At 43.3% G+C, this 21,700-nt stretch overlaps 1 protein-coding gene across 3 annotated transcripts in view; it reads left to right on the forward strand.

Moving 5' to 3' along the window:
* cyfip2 (cytoplasmic FMR1 interacting protein 2) overlaps positions 1-21,700 on the forward strand; it is a 38,954-nt gene that overhangs the window by 8,790 nt on the left and 8,464 nt on the right. For all 3 annotated transcript variants that reach the window (XM_041838993.2, XM_041838987.2, XM_041838980.2), the window contains exons 2-23: positions 1,468-1,617; positions 1,688-1,777; positions 9,988-10,065; positions 12,031-12,132; positions 12,352-12,533; positions 12,904-13,000; positions 13,089-13,217; positions 14,214-14,318; positions 14,493-14,581; positions 15,367-15,604; positions 15,887-16,039; positions 16,205-16,344; positions 16,647-16,794; positions 16,980-17,133; positions 18,445-18,601; positions 18,792-18,888; positions 18,998-19,074; positions 19,187-19,295; positions 20,059-20,178; positions 20,846-21,045; positions 21,224-21,311; positions 21,512-21,655. In XM_041838993.2, the coding sequence (XP_041694927.1) occupies positions 1,501-1,617; positions 1,688-1,777; positions 9,988-10,065; positions 12,031-12,132; positions 12,352-12,533; positions 12,904-13,000; positions 13,089-13,217; positions 14,214-14,318; positions 14,493-14,581; positions 15,367-15,604; positions 15,887-16,039; positions 16,205-16,344; positions 16,647-16,794; positions 16,980-17,133; positions 18,445-18,601; positions 18,792-18,888; positions 18,998-19,074; positions 19,187-19,295; positions 20,059-20,178; positions 20,846-21,045; positions 21,224-21,311; positions 21,512-21,655 (2,814 nt within the window). In that variant the 5' untranslated portion in view covers positions 1,468-1,500. The remainder of the gene's footprint in view (positions 1-1,467; positions 1,618-1,687; positions 1,778-9,987; positions 10,066-12,030; positions 12,133-12,351; positions 12,534-12,903; positions 13,001-13,088; positions 13,218-14,213; positions 14,319-14,492; positions 14,582-15,366; positions 15,605-15,886; positions 16,040-16,204; positions 16,345-16,646; positions 16,795-16,979; positions 17,134-18,444; positions 18,602-18,791; positions 18,889-18,997; positions 19,075-19,186; positions 19,296-20,058; positions 20,179-20,845; positions 21,046-21,223; positions 21,312-21,511; positions 21,656-21,700) is intronic.

Genomic DNA, 21,700 nt, shown 5'->3' on the forward strand with positions numbered 1-21,700 from the left:
ACTGTGCTCTACTGTGTTCTACTTACTGTACTGTGCTCTACTTACTGTACTGTGCTCTACTTACTGTACTGTGCTCTACTGTGCTCTACTTACTGTACTGTGCTCTACTTACTCTACTGTGCTCTACTAACTGTACTCTGCTCTACTGTGCTCTACTTACTGTACTGTGCTCTACTGTGCTCTACTTACTGTACTGTGCTCTACTGTGCTCTACTTACTGTACTGTGCTCTACTTACTCTACTGTGCTCTACTAACTGTACTCTGCTCTACTGTGCTCTACTTACTGTACTGTGCTCTACTGTGCTCTACTTACTGTACTGTGCTCTACTTACTCTACTGTGCTCTACTAACTGTACTCTGCTCTACTGTGCTCTACTTACTGTACTGTGCTCTACTGTGCTCTACTTACTGTACTGTGCTCTACTGTGTTCTACTTACCTCTCCTTCAACTCCCCCACTGTTCATTCTTCTGTCTGGAGGAGGTTAAGCAGTTTATCAGGCATGTCAACCCCTGTCTGTCAGAGCAGAGGTAAAAACACACTCTTGAGAGGCACAGTTTGTCGTCCAAAATGGCACCCCAGTTCCTATATAGTGCACTATGTAGGGGATAGGGTAGCATTTGGGATTTAGATGCACTGTTCCTGCTCAAACCCAGACCAGACTGGCAGTAAGGGTCTATGGTCTTCTAAACAGTCCGGTATACAAGGCTTCTGTGTGCAAGAGAGCAATAATATATTTGATTGATTGATTAGATTTTTTTGCAAATAGGAATACCTTTCAGCAGTGCTGTTTGGTAAGCTATTGATGTACCTTTCTGCACTATTTTTGTCCATCTTTAATCAAGTGTTAATTACCTACCTGTCTGCATGTGAATTAGCCTACTCAGCATGTTTGATTTCAGTGCAGAGCAGACCGAACATGATACCATCATGCATACCAGTGTGCTACGTACATTCAGCAGTCTCATGTCTGACAGACAGTTAAACACAGGCAATTTACAATCCTCTTCCTCAGAATGACAGCGTTGGCTAGCATTAGAACATGTCTTCTTCTCACGATTGTCTTTTCATGGCGACATCAGTTGTAATAGGGAAACATGCCATGCCCAGTGCCCACACTCCCCCACACTGTGTTGAGATAGACAGGGAAGCAGACATACAGACCTACAGGTTATAGACACACAAGTACAGAGACAGACAGATATGTGCTGTAGCAAGTGGTTCCTAAAGAGGAAATGAGAGTGAATGCCAGACAATGTATGACAGTTCTCCTGGTGGAAGGAATCTACTGATTTTATAGATTGGAATTTCCTCTTCTTTACTGACAGGTTGTGGTTTGCCTCTCTCTCTCAATTCAATGGGCTTTATTGGCATGGGAAACATATGTTTACATTGCCAAAGCAAGTGAAATGGATAAATAAAAGTGACATTTTAATGTCTGTCTGTCTCTGTGTGTCTCTCTGTCAGACTGTCCGGTTGTGTGAGTGAGCTCTTGTAGGCATGACGACCCACGTGACCCTGGAGGATGCTCTGTCTAACGTGGATCTGTTGGAGGAGCTGCCCCTCCCTGACCAGCAGCCCTGCATCGAACCTCCGCCCTCATCCATCATGTACCAGGTACGCACACACATCTGACTTTTCAAATTCATTGCAAGAAAAACTAAACTGTCTTTATCTTTCTCTCTAGGCCAATTTCGATACCAACTTTGAGGACAGGAATGCGTTTGTGACGGGGATAGCTCGCTACATCGAGCAGGCTACTGTCCACTCTAGCATGGTGAGTAGGCAACAAGGAGGGATTGGTTTGGAATGGGGCCGAGGGAGAGGACTGAGGGAGCAGTTTGGAATTGGGCCTCTGTGCTTTGTGGACAGAAGCCTACTTTTGTTTTTCAATGGGAACAGTTAGGGAATGGTTCTCAGAACCCTAGCATCATCATTGTTCTCAACTCTTGGCTTGGCACACACACACACACACAGAGCCTTGTGTATTTGGTGTTTTAATGTCGTTTTCACTCTGAGGCTTTGGCCTGGTTAGCAGTTTGTGTTGACACACACACAAACACATACCCACCACATACAACACACACACACACACACACACACACACACACACACACACACACACACACACACACTGAGGGATGAATCAGTCAGTCACTAAGCTAGACCTTCTTTTCCTGAATGGAATTAATGGGGAGTGTGATTTGACTGACAAAGAAGAGGAAACTGTCTTTTAAATAAACTTGATTTAAATCGGGAAGTTCCATTCAGTTTAAGCATCTGTTTTCCAATGGAAACCTGTGTTTCCTCTTTTGGTAAGATAGTCTATTTCACACTAGAGAATATTCACCGTAGTGAATGCATGTGTGAGGAGATATTACACAGCAGGCATTTTATCACACTATAACCATTCTATGTTGGAAACATACAGTGCATTCGGGAAGTATTCAGACCCCTTGACTTTTTCCACATTTTGTTACGTTACAGCCTTACTCTAAAATTGATTAAATTGTTTTTTTCCCCTCATCAATCTACACACAATACCCAATAATGACAAAGCAAAAACAGGTTTTTAGAAGTTTTTGCTAATTTATAAAAAAAAGTAATAAAATGAAATATTACATTTACGTAAGTATTCAGACCCTTTACTCAGTACTTTGTTGAAGCACCTTTGGCAGCGATTACACCCTTGAGTCTTCTTGGGTATGACGCTAGAAGCTTGGCACACCTGTATTTGGGGAGTTTCTCCCATTCTTCTCTGCAGATCCTCTCAAGCTCTGTCAGGTTGGATGGGGAGCATCGCTGCACAGCTATTTTCAGGTCTCTCCAGAGATGTTTGATCGGGTTGAAGTCCGGGCTCTGGCTGGGCCACTCAAGGACATTTAGAAACTTGTCCCGAAGCCACTCCTGAGTTGTCTTGGCTGTGTGCTTAGGGTCGTTGTCCTGTTGGAAAGTGAACCTTCGCCCCAGTCTGAGGTCCTGAGCGCTCTGGATTAGGTTTTCATCAAAGATCTCTCTGTACTTTGCTCTGTTCAACTTTCCCTCGATCCTGACTAGTCTCCCAGTCCCTGCCACTGAAAAACATCCCCACAGCCTGATGCTGCCACCAGCATACTTCACCGTAGGGATGGTGCCAGGTTTCCTCCAGACTTGACGCTTGGCATTCAGGCCAAAGAGTTCAGTCTTGGTTTCATCAGACCAGAGAATCTTGTTTCTCATGGTCTGAGAGTCCTTTAGGTGCCTTTTAGCAAACTCCAAGCGGGCTGTCGTGCCTTTTACTGAGGAGTGGCTTCCATCTGGCCACTCTACCATAAAGGCCTGATTGGTGGAGTGCTGCAGAGATGGTTGTCCTTCTGGAAGGTTCTCCCATCTCCACAGAGGAACTCTGGAGCTCTGTCAGAGTGACCATCGGGTTCGTGGTCACCTCCCTGACCAAGGCCCTTCTCCCCCGATTGCTCAGTTTGGCCGGGCGGCGAGCTCTAGGAAGAGTCTTGGTGGTTCCAAACTTCTTCCATTTAAGAATGATGGAGGCCACTGTGTTCTTGGGGATCTTCACTTCCCCAGATCTCTGCCTCGACACAATCCTGTCTCGGAGCTCTACGGACAATTCCTTCGACCTCATGGCTTGGTTTTTGCTCTGACGTGCACTGCCAACAGTTTTTTTGTCGTTATGGGCTATTGTGTGTAGATTGATGGAGATTTTTATTTATTTATTCCATTTTAGAATAAGGCTGTAACATAACAAAATATGGAAAAAGTCAAGGGGTCTGAATACTTTCCGAATGCACTGTACCTGTGAAGATTAATCAAGATAATACAGTATGCATCCATCATAGGATAGTCTGTGTTGTATGTGTATTGATTTATTTCACCTTTATTTTATCAGGGAGTCATACTGAGACCAAGGTCCCTTTACAGATGAGCCCTGAATTACAGAAAATACACACATCAATATAAATACAATATACAAGCAGAAAGAAAAACGCGTCATAAAAAACAAACACATTCATCAGTAATAAGGTCCTCAATAAGCTTTCTGAATTTGTTCCACAAATAAGGTGCAAGAAAAGTAAATCAGCTTTTAGCTGGAGATTGTCAACAAATAACTGCTGGCCTCACGGTAATTGAAATGTAATTAATATAGACACGTTTAGCATCTTCTGGCTTCCACGCATAGCCTACAAGCCACTGATGCAGACCTTTGGAACCTCTACAAGTCAAATAAATCCATGTAATATAGCCTACACCATCACAATAAATTTAGACCGGTCTAAAGAAACATGATATGAAGAAAATGTAGTCTATTTCAGAACAGAATAGTTCTGAGTTGTCCTTATGTTAGGCCCTGATCAGGCTATGCCATATGGCTGTGGGCTACACTACTTCATTTAGCAGACAAGATTTGCTTAGAATTCCGTGGCATAATTTTTTATATTTTATAGTATGAAGAATACAATTGAACAAAGCTTAATAAAATAGAAAGGATATTTTCTCCAAACGATTTCAAAGGAAGTGCACACATGCAGCTATTCTGTGTTGAGCGCTTAACAAAGAAACAGGTCCTCCTATATGCTTAATTTAGAGTTATTATGCAGCGTTAGTTGTGATACAAATGTTGGGCTTTATGTTTAGATTTTGAATACATTCTAAGGCTGCATGATGGGACTCTAATGATGATTTGAAGAAAGTTGCAAGCTGCACACACTTCATCAGTCTCATTCACAATTTGACAAGCACTTGATCATATTCTCACCAGGTCTCAAATTTCCCAGCGGCATCCCCCTTGTGTGGCCGTAATGCCCCCTAAAAAAAAAAACATGCCTTTTGCGCCCAAAGTGGCCTTTGTGCCCTGAACATAATAATTGTAATTCCCGGCTGTCGTGCTCCGAAGCACCTCGCACTCACATGGCTCTCTCGGAGCCAATGCCCGTCACGTGATCGGGTCCTTCTCACAGGCATTTCAGCTAAGAAGTAGGCTACAAGTGAATGAAAACAGACACATCTTGGGACGCAACTGCGCACGACCCGCTTATCGATTTACGAGGCGCATATTGAAGATGTTAGAACTGTCTACATTTAACCTACTTTTCCTCAGCCAACAAGATGAGTAGGCCTAACGAACAGCAAAAGCACGAGCCTATGTCAATCTACTATCCCCCATAGTACAAAAGTTGACCTATTCTATTGGTCAACTTGTCTTTCTGTGCAATAAATAAATATTCCAAACATACTCTGGGACAGTTGTGGGATGCGATAGATCCCAAATTTATACAACCACTCGCATCAATTTTTTGTTTTAAAGAAATGAGACTGATGCAACAGATCAGCATGTTTAGCTTAAAATGTTGATACACTATTAAGCTATTTCTTCACATTATAAGTGCAGCAATGCACACACGGTAGTAGGCTATAAGCGCGAATGTTCCAAAACACAATCAATTAGCGGGAAGACACTGTTCTTGAAAGTGATGGCAAATGTGATTATGCATGTAATGCTTTATTATGAAGGTGCATTTTTATGGTGAAAATTATCTTCCCCAAACTTGAAACACGCGCTGTGCATTTATGCTAGTTAGGCTCTAGACCGGTTCTAAAGCGGATTAGTGTGCTTAATATTAAGAAGTTATTTGGCCACTTTAGTGGTGATACAAACCTTATCAAAACATATAGGCCTATGGGCTAGGCTACATGAGGTGTGTGACTATGATTAGAAAAAGTCACACAAAAAAGGCATGCGCTTTTCCTTGCCTTACACAAGCTGAGCATCATTCACAAGTGATAGGCTAATATTATCACCCATCACACAATTCTTGATTTAATGTTGTCTTTACATATACTAAATAATATATGTGTGAAATTAGTTTTGATTTGGAATGGACCATTATCATGCACCTGTCTCGGAACAGGGGCATGGGGGAAAAAAAGACATACACTTAAATAACGAATGGAGGATGCTTTTCCTGTGGTTAATTTTCATGCCAGCCAGGTAGGCTATACTCCTGTTGTAAAGAGAAGCACTGTGCTTAATATTAGGACAGTTGATGAATACATATAATGGGCCTAGAAGAGGATCCTACTCTTTTTAGTAGAGGCCATCAAAACTCTGTTTTCTCATGCAATTGCATAGCTTATAGAAATGTTGCGCAACATGAGCTCATGGGCTCTCATTAAGTGTTTGATTAGATTTTCGATTACATTTGCTTTGATGTCAGAGTGAGGGACAATAGAGTGCTGGGTACCAGGCAGTTAGCAAGTTTGGTAGGCTGATCATCAGCAGCATCAGAGCTTTGAGAAGCCGAATTTCCATGACTAAACGGTCACGTGGAATTTGACTGCCTTCATGACTCGTGACCGCCGGTGTGGCTGTAATACGGTCACCGCAACAGGCCTATCTAGGACCGATAGGAACATCGACTGAATAATCTGCTTTCTACTATTTAGCGAGAGGCAGGACCTATAGAAGAAGCTGATTTTGATTCTCATCTTCTTAACTAACTAACTAACTATATACAGTGGGGAGAACAAGTATTGGATACACTGACGATTTTGCAGGTTTTCTTACTTACAAAGCATGTAAGTTAGTTTTTCTTTAAGAAGCCCTCCTGTTCTCCACTCATTACCTGTATTAACTGCACCTGTTTGAAGTCGTTACCTGTATAAAAGACACCTGCCCACACACTCAATCAAACAGACTCCAACCTCTCCACAATGGCCAAGACCAGAGAGCTGTGTAAGGACATCAGGGATAAAATTGTAGACCTGCACAAGGCTGGGATGGGCTACAGGACCATAGGCAAGCAGCTTGGTGAGAAGGCAACAACTTTTGGCGCAATTATTAGAAAATGGAAGAAGTTCAAGATGACGGTCAATCACCCTCGGTCTGGGGCTCCATGCAAGATCTCACCTTGTGGGGCATCAATGATCATGAGGAAGGTGAGGGATTAGCCCAGAACTACACGGCAGGACCTGGTCAATGACCTGAAGAGAGCTGGGACCACAGTCTCAAAGAAAACCATTAGTAACACACTACGCCATCATGGATGGGGCCATGTATCGCGAGATCTTGGCCAACAACCTCCTTCCCTCAGTAAGAGCATTGAAGATGGGTCGTGGCTGGGTCTTCCAGCATGACAATTACCCGAAACACACAGCCAGGGCAACTAAGGAGTGGCTCCGTAAGACGCATCTCAAGGTCCTGGAGTGGCCTAGATAGTCTCCAGACCTGAACCCAATAGAACATCTTTGGAGGGAGCTGAAAGTCCGTATTGCCCAGCGACAGCCCCGAAACCTGAATGATCTGGAGAAGGTCTGTATGGAGGAGTGTGCCAAAATCCCAGCTGCAGTGTGTGCAAACCTGGTCAAGACCTACAGGAAACGTATGATCTCTGTAATTGCAAACAAAGGTTTCTGTACCAAATATTAAGTTCTGCTTTTCTGATGTATCAAATACTTATGTCATGCAATAAAATGCAAATTAATTACTTAAAAATCATACAATGTGATTTTCTGGATTTTGGTTTTAGATTCCGTCTCTCACAGTTCAAGTGTACCTATGATAAAAGTGTACCTATGATACAGACCTCTACATGCTTTGTAAGTAGGAAAACCTGCAAAATCGGCAGTGTATCAAATACTTGTTCTCCCCACTGTATGTATGTATGTATGTGTATGTGTATGTATGTATATATATATATATATATATATATATATATATATATATATATATATATATGCTTTTCATCTATCCAGATGCCCAGATATTTGTAAGCAGGAACACGATCAATATAGACACCATCCAAAGTACATATGCTTAAATCATCAGACTTATTTTGATGTGCTCTAGACAACAACATATACTTAGTTTTACCTGCATTCAATACTCATTTCATGTCAATAAAGTTGTTCTGTAATACAATGAAGGCAGACTGTAGTTCAGATAGAGCCTGGTCAACCGTGGGGGCAATGGCATACACAATAGTATCATCGGTATACAAGTGCAGGTTACAATTTTTTACAGACAAGTCAATATTATTAATGTAAACATTAAAAAGTACAGGACCCATAATCGACCCCTACAGGACACCTTTCGTAATATCCAGGAAACCTGATTTAACACCATCAGTAGATACAGTGGCTTGCGAAAGTATTCACCCCTCTTGGCATTTTTCCTATTTTGTAGCCTTACAGCCTGGAATTAAATTGATTTTTTGGGGGTTTGTGTCATTTGATTTTACACAACATGCCTAACACTTTGAAGATGCAAAATATTTTGTATTGTGAAACAAACAAGAAATAAGACAAAAAAACTGAACTTGAGCGTGCATTACTATTCACCCCCCCAAAGTCAATACTTTGTAGAGCCACCTTTTTTGCAGCAATTACAGCTGCAAGTCTCTTGGGGTATGTCTCTAAGAGCTTGGCACATCTAGCCACTGGGATTTTTGTCCATTCTTCAAGGCAAAACTGCTCCAGCTCCTTCAAGTTGGATGGGTTCCACTGGTGTACAGCTATCTTTAAGTCATACCACATATTCTCAACTGGATTGAGGTCTGGGCTTTGACTAGGCCATTCCAAGACATTTCAATGTTTCCCCTTAAACCACTCGGGTGTTGCTTTAGCAGTATGCTTTGGGTCATTGTCCTGCTGGAAAGTGAACCTCCGTCCCAGTCTCAAATCACTGGAAGACTGAAACAGGTTTCCCTCAATAATTTCCCTGTATTTAGCGCCATTCATCATTCCTTCAATTCCGACCAGTTTCCCAGTCCCAGCCGATGAAAAACATCTCCACAGCATGATGCTGCCACCACCATGCTTCACTGTGGGGATGGTGTTCTCGGGGTGATGAGAGGTGTTGGGTTTGCGCCAGACATAGCATTTTCCTTGATGGCCAAAAATCTCAATTTTAGTCTGATCTGACCAGAGTACCTTCTTCCATATGTTTGGGGAGTCTCCCACATGCCTTTTGGCAAACATCAAACGTGTTTGCTTATTTTTTTCTTTAAGCAATGGCTTTTTTCTGGCCATTCTTCCGTAAAGCCCAGCTCTGTGGAATGTACGACTTAAAGTGGTCCTATGGACAGATACTCCAATCTCCACTGTGATGGAGCTTTGCAGCTCCTTCAGGGTTATCTTTGGTCTCTTTGTTGCCTCTGATTAATGCCCTCCTTGCCTGGTCTGTGAGTTTTGGTGGGCGGCCCTCTCTTGGCAGGTTTGCTGTGGTGCCATATTCTTTCAATTTTTTAATAATGGATTTAATGGTGCTCTGTTCAAAGTTGTGGATATTTTTTTATAACACAACCCTGATCTGTACTTCTCCACAACTTTGTCCCTGACCTATTTGGAGAGCTCCTTGGTCTTCATGGTGCCACTTGCTTGGTGGTGCCCCTTGCTTAGTGGTGTTGCAGACTCTGGGGCCTTTCAGAAAAGGTGTATATATACTGAGATCATGTGACACTTAGATTGCACACAGGTGGACTTTATTTAACTAATTATGTGACTTCTGAAGGTAATTGGTTGCACTAGATCCTATTTAGGGCTTCATAGCAAAGGGGGTGAATACATATGCACGCACCACTTTTCCGTTATTTATTTTAAAAATTTTTTTGGAACAAGTTATTTTTTTCATTTCACTTCACCAATTTGGACTATTTTGTGTATGTCCATTACATGAAATCCAAATAAAAATCCATTTAAATTACAGGTTGTAATGCAACAAAATAGGAAAAACGCCAACGGGGATGAATACTTTTGCAAGGCACTGTACACATTGAGTTCTATCTGTCAAGTAATTTTTCAACCAGTTACATGTAGCCTGGTCTAGGCCAATTGAGGAAAGCCTCTGAATTAGCAGTGAGTGATCAGCAGTATCGAAAGCCTTTGACAGGTCAATGAAGAGGGCAGCACAATGTTACCTTTTATCCATACAGTTAACCACATCATTTATAACTAGGCGTAAATATAACCCCTCTGTCTGTTCTCTCTCCCCAGAATGAGATGCTGGAGGAGGGCCATGAGTACGCTGTCATGCTCTACACCTGGAGAAGCTGCTCAAGAGCTATACCACAGGTAACTCTCTCTCTCTCTCTCAATTCAATTCAATTCGAAGGGCTTTATTGGCATGGGAAACATATGATTACATTGCCAAAGCAAGTGAAATAGATAATAAACAAAAGTGAAATAAACAAAAAAAAATTAACAGTGAACATTACACTCAGAAAAGTTCCAAAAGAATAAAGACATTTCAAATGTCATATTATGTCTATATACAGTGTTGTAACGATGTGCAAATAGTTAAAGTACAAAAGGGAAAATAAGTAAACAAATGTGTTGTATTTACAATGGTGTTTGTTCTTCACTGGTTGCCCTTTTCTTGTGGCAACAGGTCACAAATCTTGCTGCTGTGATGGCACACTGTGGTATTTCACCCAATAAATATGGGAGTTGATCAAAATTGGGTTTGTTTTTGAAATCTTTGTGGGTCTGTGTAATCTGAGGGAAATATGTATCTCTAATATGGTCATACATTTGGCAGGAGGTTAGGAAGTGCAGATCAGTTTCCACCTCATTTTGTGGGCAGTGTGCACATAGCATGTCTTCTCTTGAGAGCCAGGTCTGCCTACGGCGGCCTTTCTCAATAGCAAGGCCATGCTCACTGAGTTTCTCCCTCAATTCAATTCAAGGGGCTTTATTGGCATGGGAGACATATGTTTACATTGCCAAAGCAAGTGAAATGGATAAACAAAAGTGAAATAAACAATAAAAAGTGAACAGTAAATATTACACTCACACAAGTTTCAAAAGAATAAAGACATTTCAAATGTCATTATGTCTATATAGAGTGTTAAAGCGATGTGCAAATAGTTAAAGTACAAAAGGGAAAATAAATAAAAATAAATATGGATTGTATTTACAATGGTGTTTGTTCTTCACTGGTTACCCTTTTCTTGTCTCTGACTCTGTCTGTCTGTCTGTCTGTCTCTCTGTCTCTCTCGCTCTCTCTTTCTCCGTCTCGTTGCCTCTCTCTCTCTCTCTCTCTCTCTATCGCTGTCTCTCTCGCTCGGTCGCATGGACAAAAATCTATATTGTGATAAATTGCCTGAATTGATGCGATAACGTTGAATAGAACAATATGTTTATAACATTAATGTGCACCACAGTTTATGACATTAATGTGCACCACAGTTTGTAACATTAATGTGCACCACAGTTTATAACATTAACGTGCACCACAGTTTATAACATTAATGTGCACCACAGTTTATAACATTAATGTGCACCACAGTTTATAACATTAATGAGTACCACAGTTTATAGCATTAACGTGCAGTACAGTTTATAACATTAATGTACACCACAGTTTATAACATTAATGTGCACCACAGTTTATAACATTAATGTACACCACAGTTTATAACATTAACGTGCACCACAGTTTATAACATTAACGTGCACCACAGTTTATAACATTAATGAGTACCACAGTTTATAACATTAATGTGCACCACAGTTTATAGCATTAACGTGCAGTACAGTTTATAACATTAACGTGCACCACAGTTTATAACATTAACGTGCACCACAGTTTATAACATTAACGTGCACCACAGTTTATAACATTAACGTGCACCACAGTTTATAACATTAACGTGCACCACAGTTTATAACATGAATGTGCACCACAGTTTATAACATTAATGTGCAGCACAGTTTTTTTTAATTCTCCTTTAAACATCTACTACTTGTATGATGGTTAAAGCCATCAATTGTCCCATTAACAATCACCCATATTAGAAAACGTATTTCATTTCAAACTTCACATTTCTCTAGTATAGGCTACTTATCATAACGATATCAGCAAAATGCCTGTGATAAGTGATCGTATGGTCGCTAATTTTCGGTTTATCGTCCCAGCTCTAGTTAGGGGGATCTGATTCTAGATCTGTGATTCTGGCTAGGGACACTGATGTGGGTGAGCCCTGTGAGTTGTTCCAGTAAGCAGGCTGTGTGACGGCGCCCCCCTGTGTTCTCCAGGTGAAGTGTAACGAGCAGCCCAACAGGGTGGAGATCTATGAGAAGACTGTGGAGGTGCTGGAACCAGAGGTCACCAAGCTCATGAAGTTCATGTACTTCCAGGTGATAGACCATTGACTGATGGATGAATTAATGAATTAATCAAATGAATGAACAACCTAATGAATGTATCTTATTTGAATTGGAACTATGTCAGTCAATCATATCCTTGTCCCTTGAATTAAATAATTAACGAATGAATGAACAAATAAATGAGTCCTATATATATCTGAGAACCTCTTCTCTCTCTGTCGTCTCCGTTTCCCCTGTCATCCCCTGCAGCGTAAGGCCATCGAGCGTTTCTGCGGGGAGGTGAAGCGTCTGTGCCACGCTGAGCGGAGGAAAGACTTTGTCTCTGAAGCCTACCTCCTCACCCTGGGCAAGTTCATCAACATGTTCGCTGTGCTCGATGAACTCAAGAACATGAAGTGCAGCGTCAAGAACGACCACTCTGCCTATAAAAGGTATGGAGGGAAGACAGACACAATATGGGGGTGCGTCTCAATAGCCTGTAGTGGCTTCCTCTCCCTATCACCTGCACTGATCCTGAAAACACAGGATAGGGGAAAGCAATGTAGTAGAGGCTAAGGGGAATTTGCTTTCACCTGTCTAGTTCCTTCACATCAGCTCAAATTAAGGAAAAGGGACAGAGTGAAGGGCCAATTTACCCCACTATTGAGATGCACCCAATTGACTCATGTAAAACGGAAGCTGTAAGGTATGGCTACAGAATTAGATATGTGGTAATATTTGTGTCTGCAGGGCGGCTCAGTAAAACAGAAGCTGTGACGTATGGCTACAGAATTAGATCTGTGGTAATATTTGTGTCTTCAGGGCGGCTCAGTTCCTGAGGAAGATGGCCGACCCTCAGTCCATCCAGGAGTCACAGAACCTCTCTATGTTCCTAGCCAATCACAACAGGATTACTCAGGTGTGTGTGTGTGTGTGTGTGTGTGTGTGTGTGTGTGTGTGTGTGTGTGGTGCAGTAACATTAATGGTGTGTATATTTCCCTCTGTAGTGTCTGCAGCAGCAGTTGGAGGTGATTCCTGGCTATGAGGAGTTGTTAGCAGACATCGTTAACATCAGTGTTGATTACTATGAGAATAAGATGTACCTGACGCCCAGCGAGAAACACATGCTGCTCAAGGTAAGAGCCTCGTCTAGCTCTGTCTTACCTGCCTTTCTCTAGATACCTGTCTCTGTCTGGATCTTAACTCCTTCTTTCTTTAGATACCTGTCTCTGTCTGGATCTTAACTCCTTTCTCTAGATACCTGTCTCTGTCTGGATCTTAACTACCTTCTTTCTCTAGATACCTGTCTTTGTCTGGATTTTAACTACCTTCTTTCTCTAGATACCTGTCTCTGTCTGGATCTTAACTCCTTCTTTCTCTAGATACCTGTCTCTGTCTGGATCTTAACTACCTTCTTTCTCTAGATACCTGTCTCTGTCTGGATCTTAACAACCTTCTTTCTCTAGATACCTGTCTCTGTCTGGATCTTAACTCCTTCTTTCTTTAGATACCTGTCTCTGTCTGGATCTTAACTACCTTCTTTCTCTAGATACCTGTCTCTGTCTGGATCTTAACTCCTTCTTTCTTTAGATACCTGTCTCTGTCTGGATCTTAACTCCTTCTTTCTCTAGATACCTGTCTCTGTCTGGATCTTAACTCCTTCTTTCTCTAGATACCTGTCTCTGTCTGGATCTTAACTCCTTCTTTCTCTAGATACCTGTCTCTGTCTGGATCTTAACTCCTTCTTTCTTTAGATACCTGTCTCTGTCTGGATCTTAACTCCTTCTTTCTCTAGATACCTGTCTCTGTCTGGATCTTAACTCCTTCTTTCTCTAGATACCTGTCTCTGTCTGGATCTTAACTCCTTCTTTCTCTAGATACCTGTCTCTGTCTGGATCTTAACTCCTTCTTTCTTTAGATACCTGTCTCTGTCTGGATCTTAACTCCTTCTTTCTCTAGATACCTGTCTCTGTCTGGAACTTAAAATGCTAATAGCCTCCTTACTCCTGCTAACCAGTCCTCAACTGTAGCTTCCAGTAGTGTTCAGGATATCTAGAGTTATTTCTGAATGTCCATCAAATATTATTGATCCGTATTTGTGTAATATCACCCTGTGTGTGTGTGTGTGTCAGGTGATGGGTTTTGGTCTCTATCTGATGGACGGTAACGTCAGTAACATCTACAAACTAGATGCCAAGAAGAGGATCAACCTGGGAAAGATCGACAAGTTCTTCAAGGTCGGTGTGTGTGTGTGTGTGTGTGTGTGTGTGTGTGTGTGTGTGTGTGTGCTCCACACCAAAACAGCCATCTAACCCTGTCTATACTTTCACACCAATATGATATTCTTCGATCACACTCCTATCCTGACTGAAGCCCTTTCTCTGTGTGTGTGTCTTGTTTGATGCCTTCAGCTCCAGGTGGTGCCTCTGTTTGGAGACATGCAGATAGAACTGTCGCGCTACATAGAGACCAGCGCTCACTACGAGGAGAACAAGTCTAAGTAAGAACATCATCCATCTTTAAACTCACAAACTCTGAAAACTCATAAACTCAGACCTCTAACAAGTCCTGAACCCCAGCCCCTAACCCACTGGTGTCAATCTCAACCCCAGCCCCTAACCCACAGGTGTCAAACTCAACCCCAGGCCCTAACCCACATGTGTCAAACTCAACCCCAGCCCCTAACCCACGGGTGTCAAACTCAACCCCAGCCCCTAACCCACAGGTGTCAAACTCAACCCCAGCCCCTAACCCACAGGTGTCAAACTCAACCCCAGCCCCTAACCCACAGGTGTCAAACTCAACCCCAGCCCCTAACCCACAGGTGTCAAACTCATTCCACGGCGGGCTGAGTGTCTGCGGGTTTTCACTCCTCCCTTGTACTTGATTGATGAATTAAGGAGCTCCCCTCACCTGGTTGTCTAGGTCTTAATTGGTTAGTTAGGAACTCCCCTCACCTGGTTGTCTAGGTCTTAATTGGTTAGTTAGGAACTCCCCTTTCCTGGTTGTCTAGGTCTTAATTGGTTAGTTAGGAACTCCCCTCACCTGGTTGTCTAGGTCTTAATTGGTTAGTTAGGAACTCCCCTCTTCTGGTTGTCTAGGTCTTAATTGGTTAGTTAGGAACTCTCCTCTCCTGGTTGTCTAGGTTTTAATTGGTTAGTTAGGAACTCCCCTCTCCTGGTTGTCTAGGACACATATTGAAAATAAATAACAAAAAGCGGCATACATTTCGGCCTCCATGGAAGGAGTTTGACACCCCTCCCCTAACCCCTGACTCTCCTACAGGTGGACGTGTACCCAGAGCTCCATCTCTCCCCAGTACAACCTGTGTGAGCAGATGGTTCAGATTCGTGACGACCACATCCGGTTCATCTCTGAGCTGGCTCGCTACAGTAACAGTGAGGTAGTGACCGGGTCAGGCCTGGACAGTCAGAAGTCAGACGAGGAGTACAGGGAACTGTTTGACCTGGCACTCAGAGGGTTACAGCTGCTGTCCAAGTGGAGCACACACGTCATGGAAGTGGTGAGTAGGGAAACGGTGTGTGTGTGTGTGTGTGTGTGTGTGTGTGTGTGTGTGTGTGTGTGTGTGTGTGTGTGTGTGTGTGTGTGTGTGTGTGTGTGTGTGTGTGTGTGTGTGTGTGTGTGTGCACGCGCGTGCACGGTTTATGTCATAGAAGGGGTAGTGTGTAGTCCGTGCTTGGTCCCATACATATTTAATAAAAATAATTTTAATTAATGAAGTAATTCTATATCTATCTGGTCCTGTGATTTTCAGTTTCCTCTGACACCATATTCTCTCCCTCAGTACTCTTGGAAGTTGGTTCACCCGACAGATAAGTTCTGTAACAAGGACTGTCCCGGCACAGCGGAGGAGTATGAGAGAGCTACACGTTACAACTACACGTCAGAGGAGAAGTTTGCCCTGGTCGAGGTCATCGCCATGATCAAGGGGCTGCAGGTCAGAAACACATACTGTACCTACAGAGAGCTTTGTCATGATATCGTTGGGAAGCTTACAGAATAGTAATATAGCAGCATTTCACCACCGTGGGTCTTGGTCGAAATGTGGCTACTTTGGTGTTGATGATGATGATGATGAGGATGATGGTTATATGTGTTGTAGGTGTTGATGGGCCGTATGGAGAGTGTATTCAACCAGGCTATAAGGAACACCATCTATGCAGCCCTGCAGGACTTTGCCCAGATGACCCTCAGAGAGCCTCTACGTCAGGCCGTACGCAAGAAGAAGAACGTTCTCATCAGGTGCCAAACTGCCTGCACTCATTCTTGTTCAACTATTAACATATTTCGGGCAAGAGAACCTCCTAAGAGGTACTGTAGACCCCTCAAAGGCTCATGTGTGCATACGGCACAATTCTCACTGTTTGCTCCAGAAGAACCATGGACCTTCAATAGTTAGCTAGGTAGCTTCCTAAATTGCACCCTATCCCTTTGGGCCCTGTTCAAAAGTAGTGCACTATATAGGGAATAGGGTGCCATTTGGGACGCACAGATAGTCATTCCCTATAATGCTGATTCTCTGATAACCCTCTGTCTCTCTCTAGTGTCCTGCAGGCCATCCGTAAGACCATCTGTGACTGGGAGGGGGCTCGGGAGCCTCCCAATGACCCCTGTCTCAGGGGGGAGAAGGACCCCAAGGGAGGGTTCGACATCAAGGTGCCCCGCCGAGCTGTGGGACCCTCGAGCACACAGGTAAACCAGGGGAGAGAGGGAGGGGTGAGGGGAGAGAGGGGTATCAGAGGGGATGGAAGAGACTGATGTTGCTCAGGGATAGAGGCAGGCTGTAGGGACATGATCAAGTACAGGGACTTTGTAGGGGAATGGAAAGAATATGAAGTGTTATTTAGACTTTTCTCTCTCTCTCCCTCCCTCTCTAGCTGTACATGGTTCGTACCATGCTGGAGTCGTTGATAGCCGATAAGAGTGGTTCTAAGAAGACTCTACGCAGCAGTCTGGACGGACCCATAGTACTGGCTATAGAAGACTTCCACAAACACTCCTTCTTCTTCACACACCTGCTCAACTTCAGCGGTATTTACAAACACACACACACACACACACACACACACAGACACACACACACACAGGGTCATGCTTTCTTACACTACTATCCTCAATCATCTGATCACCATCAGTCATCATCCTTCACCTCACCTCCTGTAATAATATCATGTAAATCACCTCCTGTAATAATATCATGTTATTCACCTCCTGTCATAATATCATGTTATTCACCTCCTGTAATAATATCATGTAATTTACCTCCTGTAGTAATATCATGTAATTCACCTCCTGTAATAATATAATGTAATTCACCTCCTGTAATAATATCATGTTATTCACCTCCTGTAATAATATCATGTTATTTACCTCCTGTCATGATATCATGTTATTCACCTCCTGTCATGATATCATGTTATTCACCTCCTGTAATAATATCATGTAAATCACCTCCTGTAATAATATCATGTAAATCACCTCCTGTCATGATATCATGTTATTCACCTCCTGTCATGATATCATGTTATTCACCTCCTGTCATGATATCATGTTATTCACCTCCTGTCATGATATCATGTTATTCACCTCCTGTCATAATATCATGTTATTCACCTCCTGTCATAATATCATGTTATTCACCTCCTGTCATAATATCATGTTATTCACCTCCTGTTATTCACCTCCTGTCGTAATATCATGTTATTCACCTCCCGTCCTGTAGAGGTGCTGCAGCACTGCTGTGACCTGTCTCAGCTGTGGTTGAGAGTTCTTCCTCTAATAATATTATAGTAGAGTACCACAGTTTATTGTGGTACTCTTATAATAGAGTACCACAGTAAATTGGCTAAATTTCTTTAAATGGACAATTCTGTGAACTTGACACAATAGCTGTTAGCAAAGGTGTCAGCTAGAGATGACTTTCAGGGATTTGTAGTTTTGCATGATGTCCTCTTTGATTCTAATTAGCATTTTTGAATCAGAGAGTAAATAGAGCCGAATATATTGACAAAAGTCACCTTGTCCAAGAGAGATTTACATGGTTATTGATTGGAACCATTTCACTGTTTGACTGCTAGGTTTTATGGGTATTATGACACCTCCACTGTGGAGCGCTATAATAATATATTGTAATTTCCACTCCCATCCTGTAGAGGCACTGCAGCACTGCTGTGACCTGTCTCAGCTGTGGTTGAGAGTTCTTCCTCTAATAATAATATAATGTTATTCCCCTCCCATCCTGTAGAGGTGCTGCAGTACTATTGTGTCCTGTCTCAGCTGTGGTTCAGAAAGTTATTCCGCTAATAATATATAATGTCATGTTATTCCCCTCCTGTCCTCCAGAGGCACTGCAGCACTGCTGTGACCTGTCTCAGCTGTGGTTCAGAGAGTTCTTCCTGGAGCTGACCATGGGTCGCAGGATCCAGTTCCCAATCGAGATGTCCATGCCCTGGATCCTCACAGACCACATACTGGAGACCAAGGAGCCATCCATGATGGAGTAAGACTCTGTTTAGACCACTGTGTGTCTGTGCGTGTGTGTGGGTGAGGGAGAGGGAAAGAGAGGAGGAGAGGGAGACGGAAAGCGACGGACAGATAGTGTTTGTTTGTCTCTCTGTTGTCATTGTGTCCATACTGAGTCTGTCTGTGTTTAATGTGCCTGCTGATGCCGTCCTGCCTGTTTCTCCCAGGTATGTGTTGTACCCTCTGGACCTCTACAATGACAGTGGCTACTACGCTCTGACCAAGTTCAAGAAACAGTTCCTCTACGATGAGATAGAGGCTGAGGTAAACTAGCACGAAACAAAGATGGCCGCCTCAGAAATCAAGTAATGACAAGTCATTTATCACCGATCCCCACAAGAGTAGTGAGTTACTTATGCTGTTTTTCCTACAGGTGAACCTGTGCTTCGATCAGTTTGTCTACAAACTGGCAGACCAGATATTTGCCTACTACAAAGCCATGTCTGGAAGGTGAGAGACGGATGGAGACACCATAGAAAACAGATACAAGACTGAATCATGTTGATGGGGGGGAATTAAATCAAGCTGTGAATTATGTTGTTGTTTGTGTTTTGCTCCACAGTGTCCTCCTGGACAAGCGTTTCAGGGCAGAGTGTAAAAACTATGGTGTGATCATCCCCTACCCCCCCTCCAACCGTTATGAGACCCTGCTCAAACAGAGACACGTACAGGTAGGTCTGTCAAACACCGCTAGGGTGACCACATGTCTCTGATTATGCGGGACAGTCCCGCTTTTTGTCCCAAGTCCTGCATCCAAGCAATCATATCCCACATTTTATCAACAAATTAAAACACCACAAATGTACAATAAAAGGTCGATTTGTCCCGTATTTCAGTCAGACTTCCTATTAATTTGATGAGAATTGACATTCCAACCTGTCTCTTTTGCAGTCACGTTGCGCTTATGACAAGATATTATATCATAAGGATGTGGTGGTGATGTAAACACTTCTCCAATCGTTGATGATATCTGATATTCTGCGCAGCGCAAGAAGAGACGCAGGCCAATGTCATTGTCAACCAATCACATTTTTCAAATCCTTTCGGGCTAAATTCCAGCTGAACTTGGAGAGGACAATTTACTACTTACAAAAAGCGTGCGTCTAACGAAGAGCTACAAAAGTAAGTAAACAGCCGTATTAGACTGAAAGATATAAGGTCATTTCCTCAAACTTGTGAGGCTCTCCATGCTTATTAGTTGCGCTTCAATTAGCTTGCTTGGTGCAGCAGGAGGGAGATTTTTGTTTGTGTGTGTGGGGGAAATTATTCATGGGTTGGCAACACTGTCCCACGAATGGCCCGAAAAATCATTCCGTTGTCCTGCATTTGGGTATTTTAAATGTGGTCACCCTAGCCCTGTCATTACACCCCCTCTCACCCCTCCCTTGTCATACACCCCCTCTCTCTCACTCTCTCATCCTGTCCTCTCTCCAGCTCCTGGGTCGCTCCATCGATCTGAACCGTCTGATCACCCAGAGGATCTCAGCAGCCATGTACAAGTCTCTGGACCAGGCCATCAGCCGCTTTGAGAGTGAAGACCTCACCTCCATAGTGGTGAGAACACCAGGACAGGGGCATACTGTATACTGTGGTCTCAACCTTCCAACACCAGGGCAGGGGCATACTGTATACTGTGGTCTCAACCTTCCAACACCAGGGCAGGGGCATACTGTATACTGGGGTCTCAACCTTCCAACACCAGGGCAGGGGCATACTGTATACTGTGGTCTCAACCTTCCAACACACACACACACACACACACACACACACAACCAACCCTCCTTCACACTCCCAGCCCTGGGTCAAATGTACTCTCTCAGATAGCATACTGTCAGTCACATATTACACACCAGGCTCACTCTCATGGGTCCTGTCCTGTCCAATGGTCCACTGGCCACAATATATTACCAGCTTTTATTATTTTTCATGATCTCTCTTTCTCTCTCTCTCTGTATCTCTCTGTCTCTGTCTCTGTCTCTCTCTCTCTCTCTCTCTCTGTCTCTCTCTCTCTCTCTGTCTCTCTCTCTGTCTCTCTCTCTCTCTCTCTCTCTCTCTCTCTGTATCTCTCTGTATCTCTCTGTCTCTCTCTGTCTCTCTCTGTCTCTGTATCTCTCTATCTCTCTCTCTCTATCTCTCTCTCTGTCTCTCTCTGTCTGTCTGTCTCTGTCTGTCTGTCTATGTCTCTGTCTCTGTCTCTCTCTCACACCATTCCACCAATCAGGAGTTGGAGTGGCTGATGGACATCAACAGACTGACTCATCGTCTGCTCTCGAAGCACATGACCCTGGACAGCTTCGACGCCATGTTCCGCGAGGCCAACCACAATGTGTCCGCCCCCTACGGACGCATCACGCTCCATGTCTTCTGGGAACTCAACTTTGACTTCCTCCCCAACTACTGCTACAACGGCTCCACCAACCGGTCAGTGGGAGGGGGGAGGAGGCATTTTTGGTAGTCTTGGACGTGTTCTCACAAGCTTACGGTTCTACCAAAACATCGCTCAGGTTCAGCGGTTGGTTATCTATATTCCATTTAGTCATTACCTAAGTGGACTCCTGCTCATGACCCCTGACCTCTAGCTCATTCCCTGTGTCCTCAGCTTCGTGCGGACTGCCATCCCCTTTACCCAGGAGCCTCAGCGAGACAAGCCGGCCAACGTGCAGCCGTACTACCTGTACGGGTCTAAGGTATGTACTGTATATACTGTCTGCTATTTGGATTCAACTATATAAATGAGAAAGATTTGTACCTATTTTCAGAGCACTTTTGAGAGCATGTTTCTGATATCGTTTTCTTTCTCACTCACTCACTCCCTCTCTCTTTCTCCCCCTCTCTTCCTCACTCACTCCCTCTCTCTTTCTCTCTCAATCCCTGTATCTCTCTCCAGCCTCTGAACATTGCCTACTCACACATCTATAGCTCCTACAGGAACTTTGTAGGTCCGCCCCACTTCAAGACCATCTGCCGTCTCCTTGGTTACCAGGGCATCGCCGTGGTGATGGAGGAACTGCTCAAGATAGTCAAGAGCCTGGTATTATGGGCTATTTGTCTCTTTTACTATTGTCTGAATGTACTC

This window comes from Coregonus clupeaformis, chromosome 2, assembly GCF_020615455.1.
Source record: "Coregonus clupeaformis isolate EN_2021a chromosome 2, ASM2061545v1, whole genome shotgun sequence".
Lineage (NCBI taxonomy): Eukaryota > Metazoa > Chordata > Actinopteri > Salmoniformes > Salmonidae > Coregonus > Coregonus clupeaformis.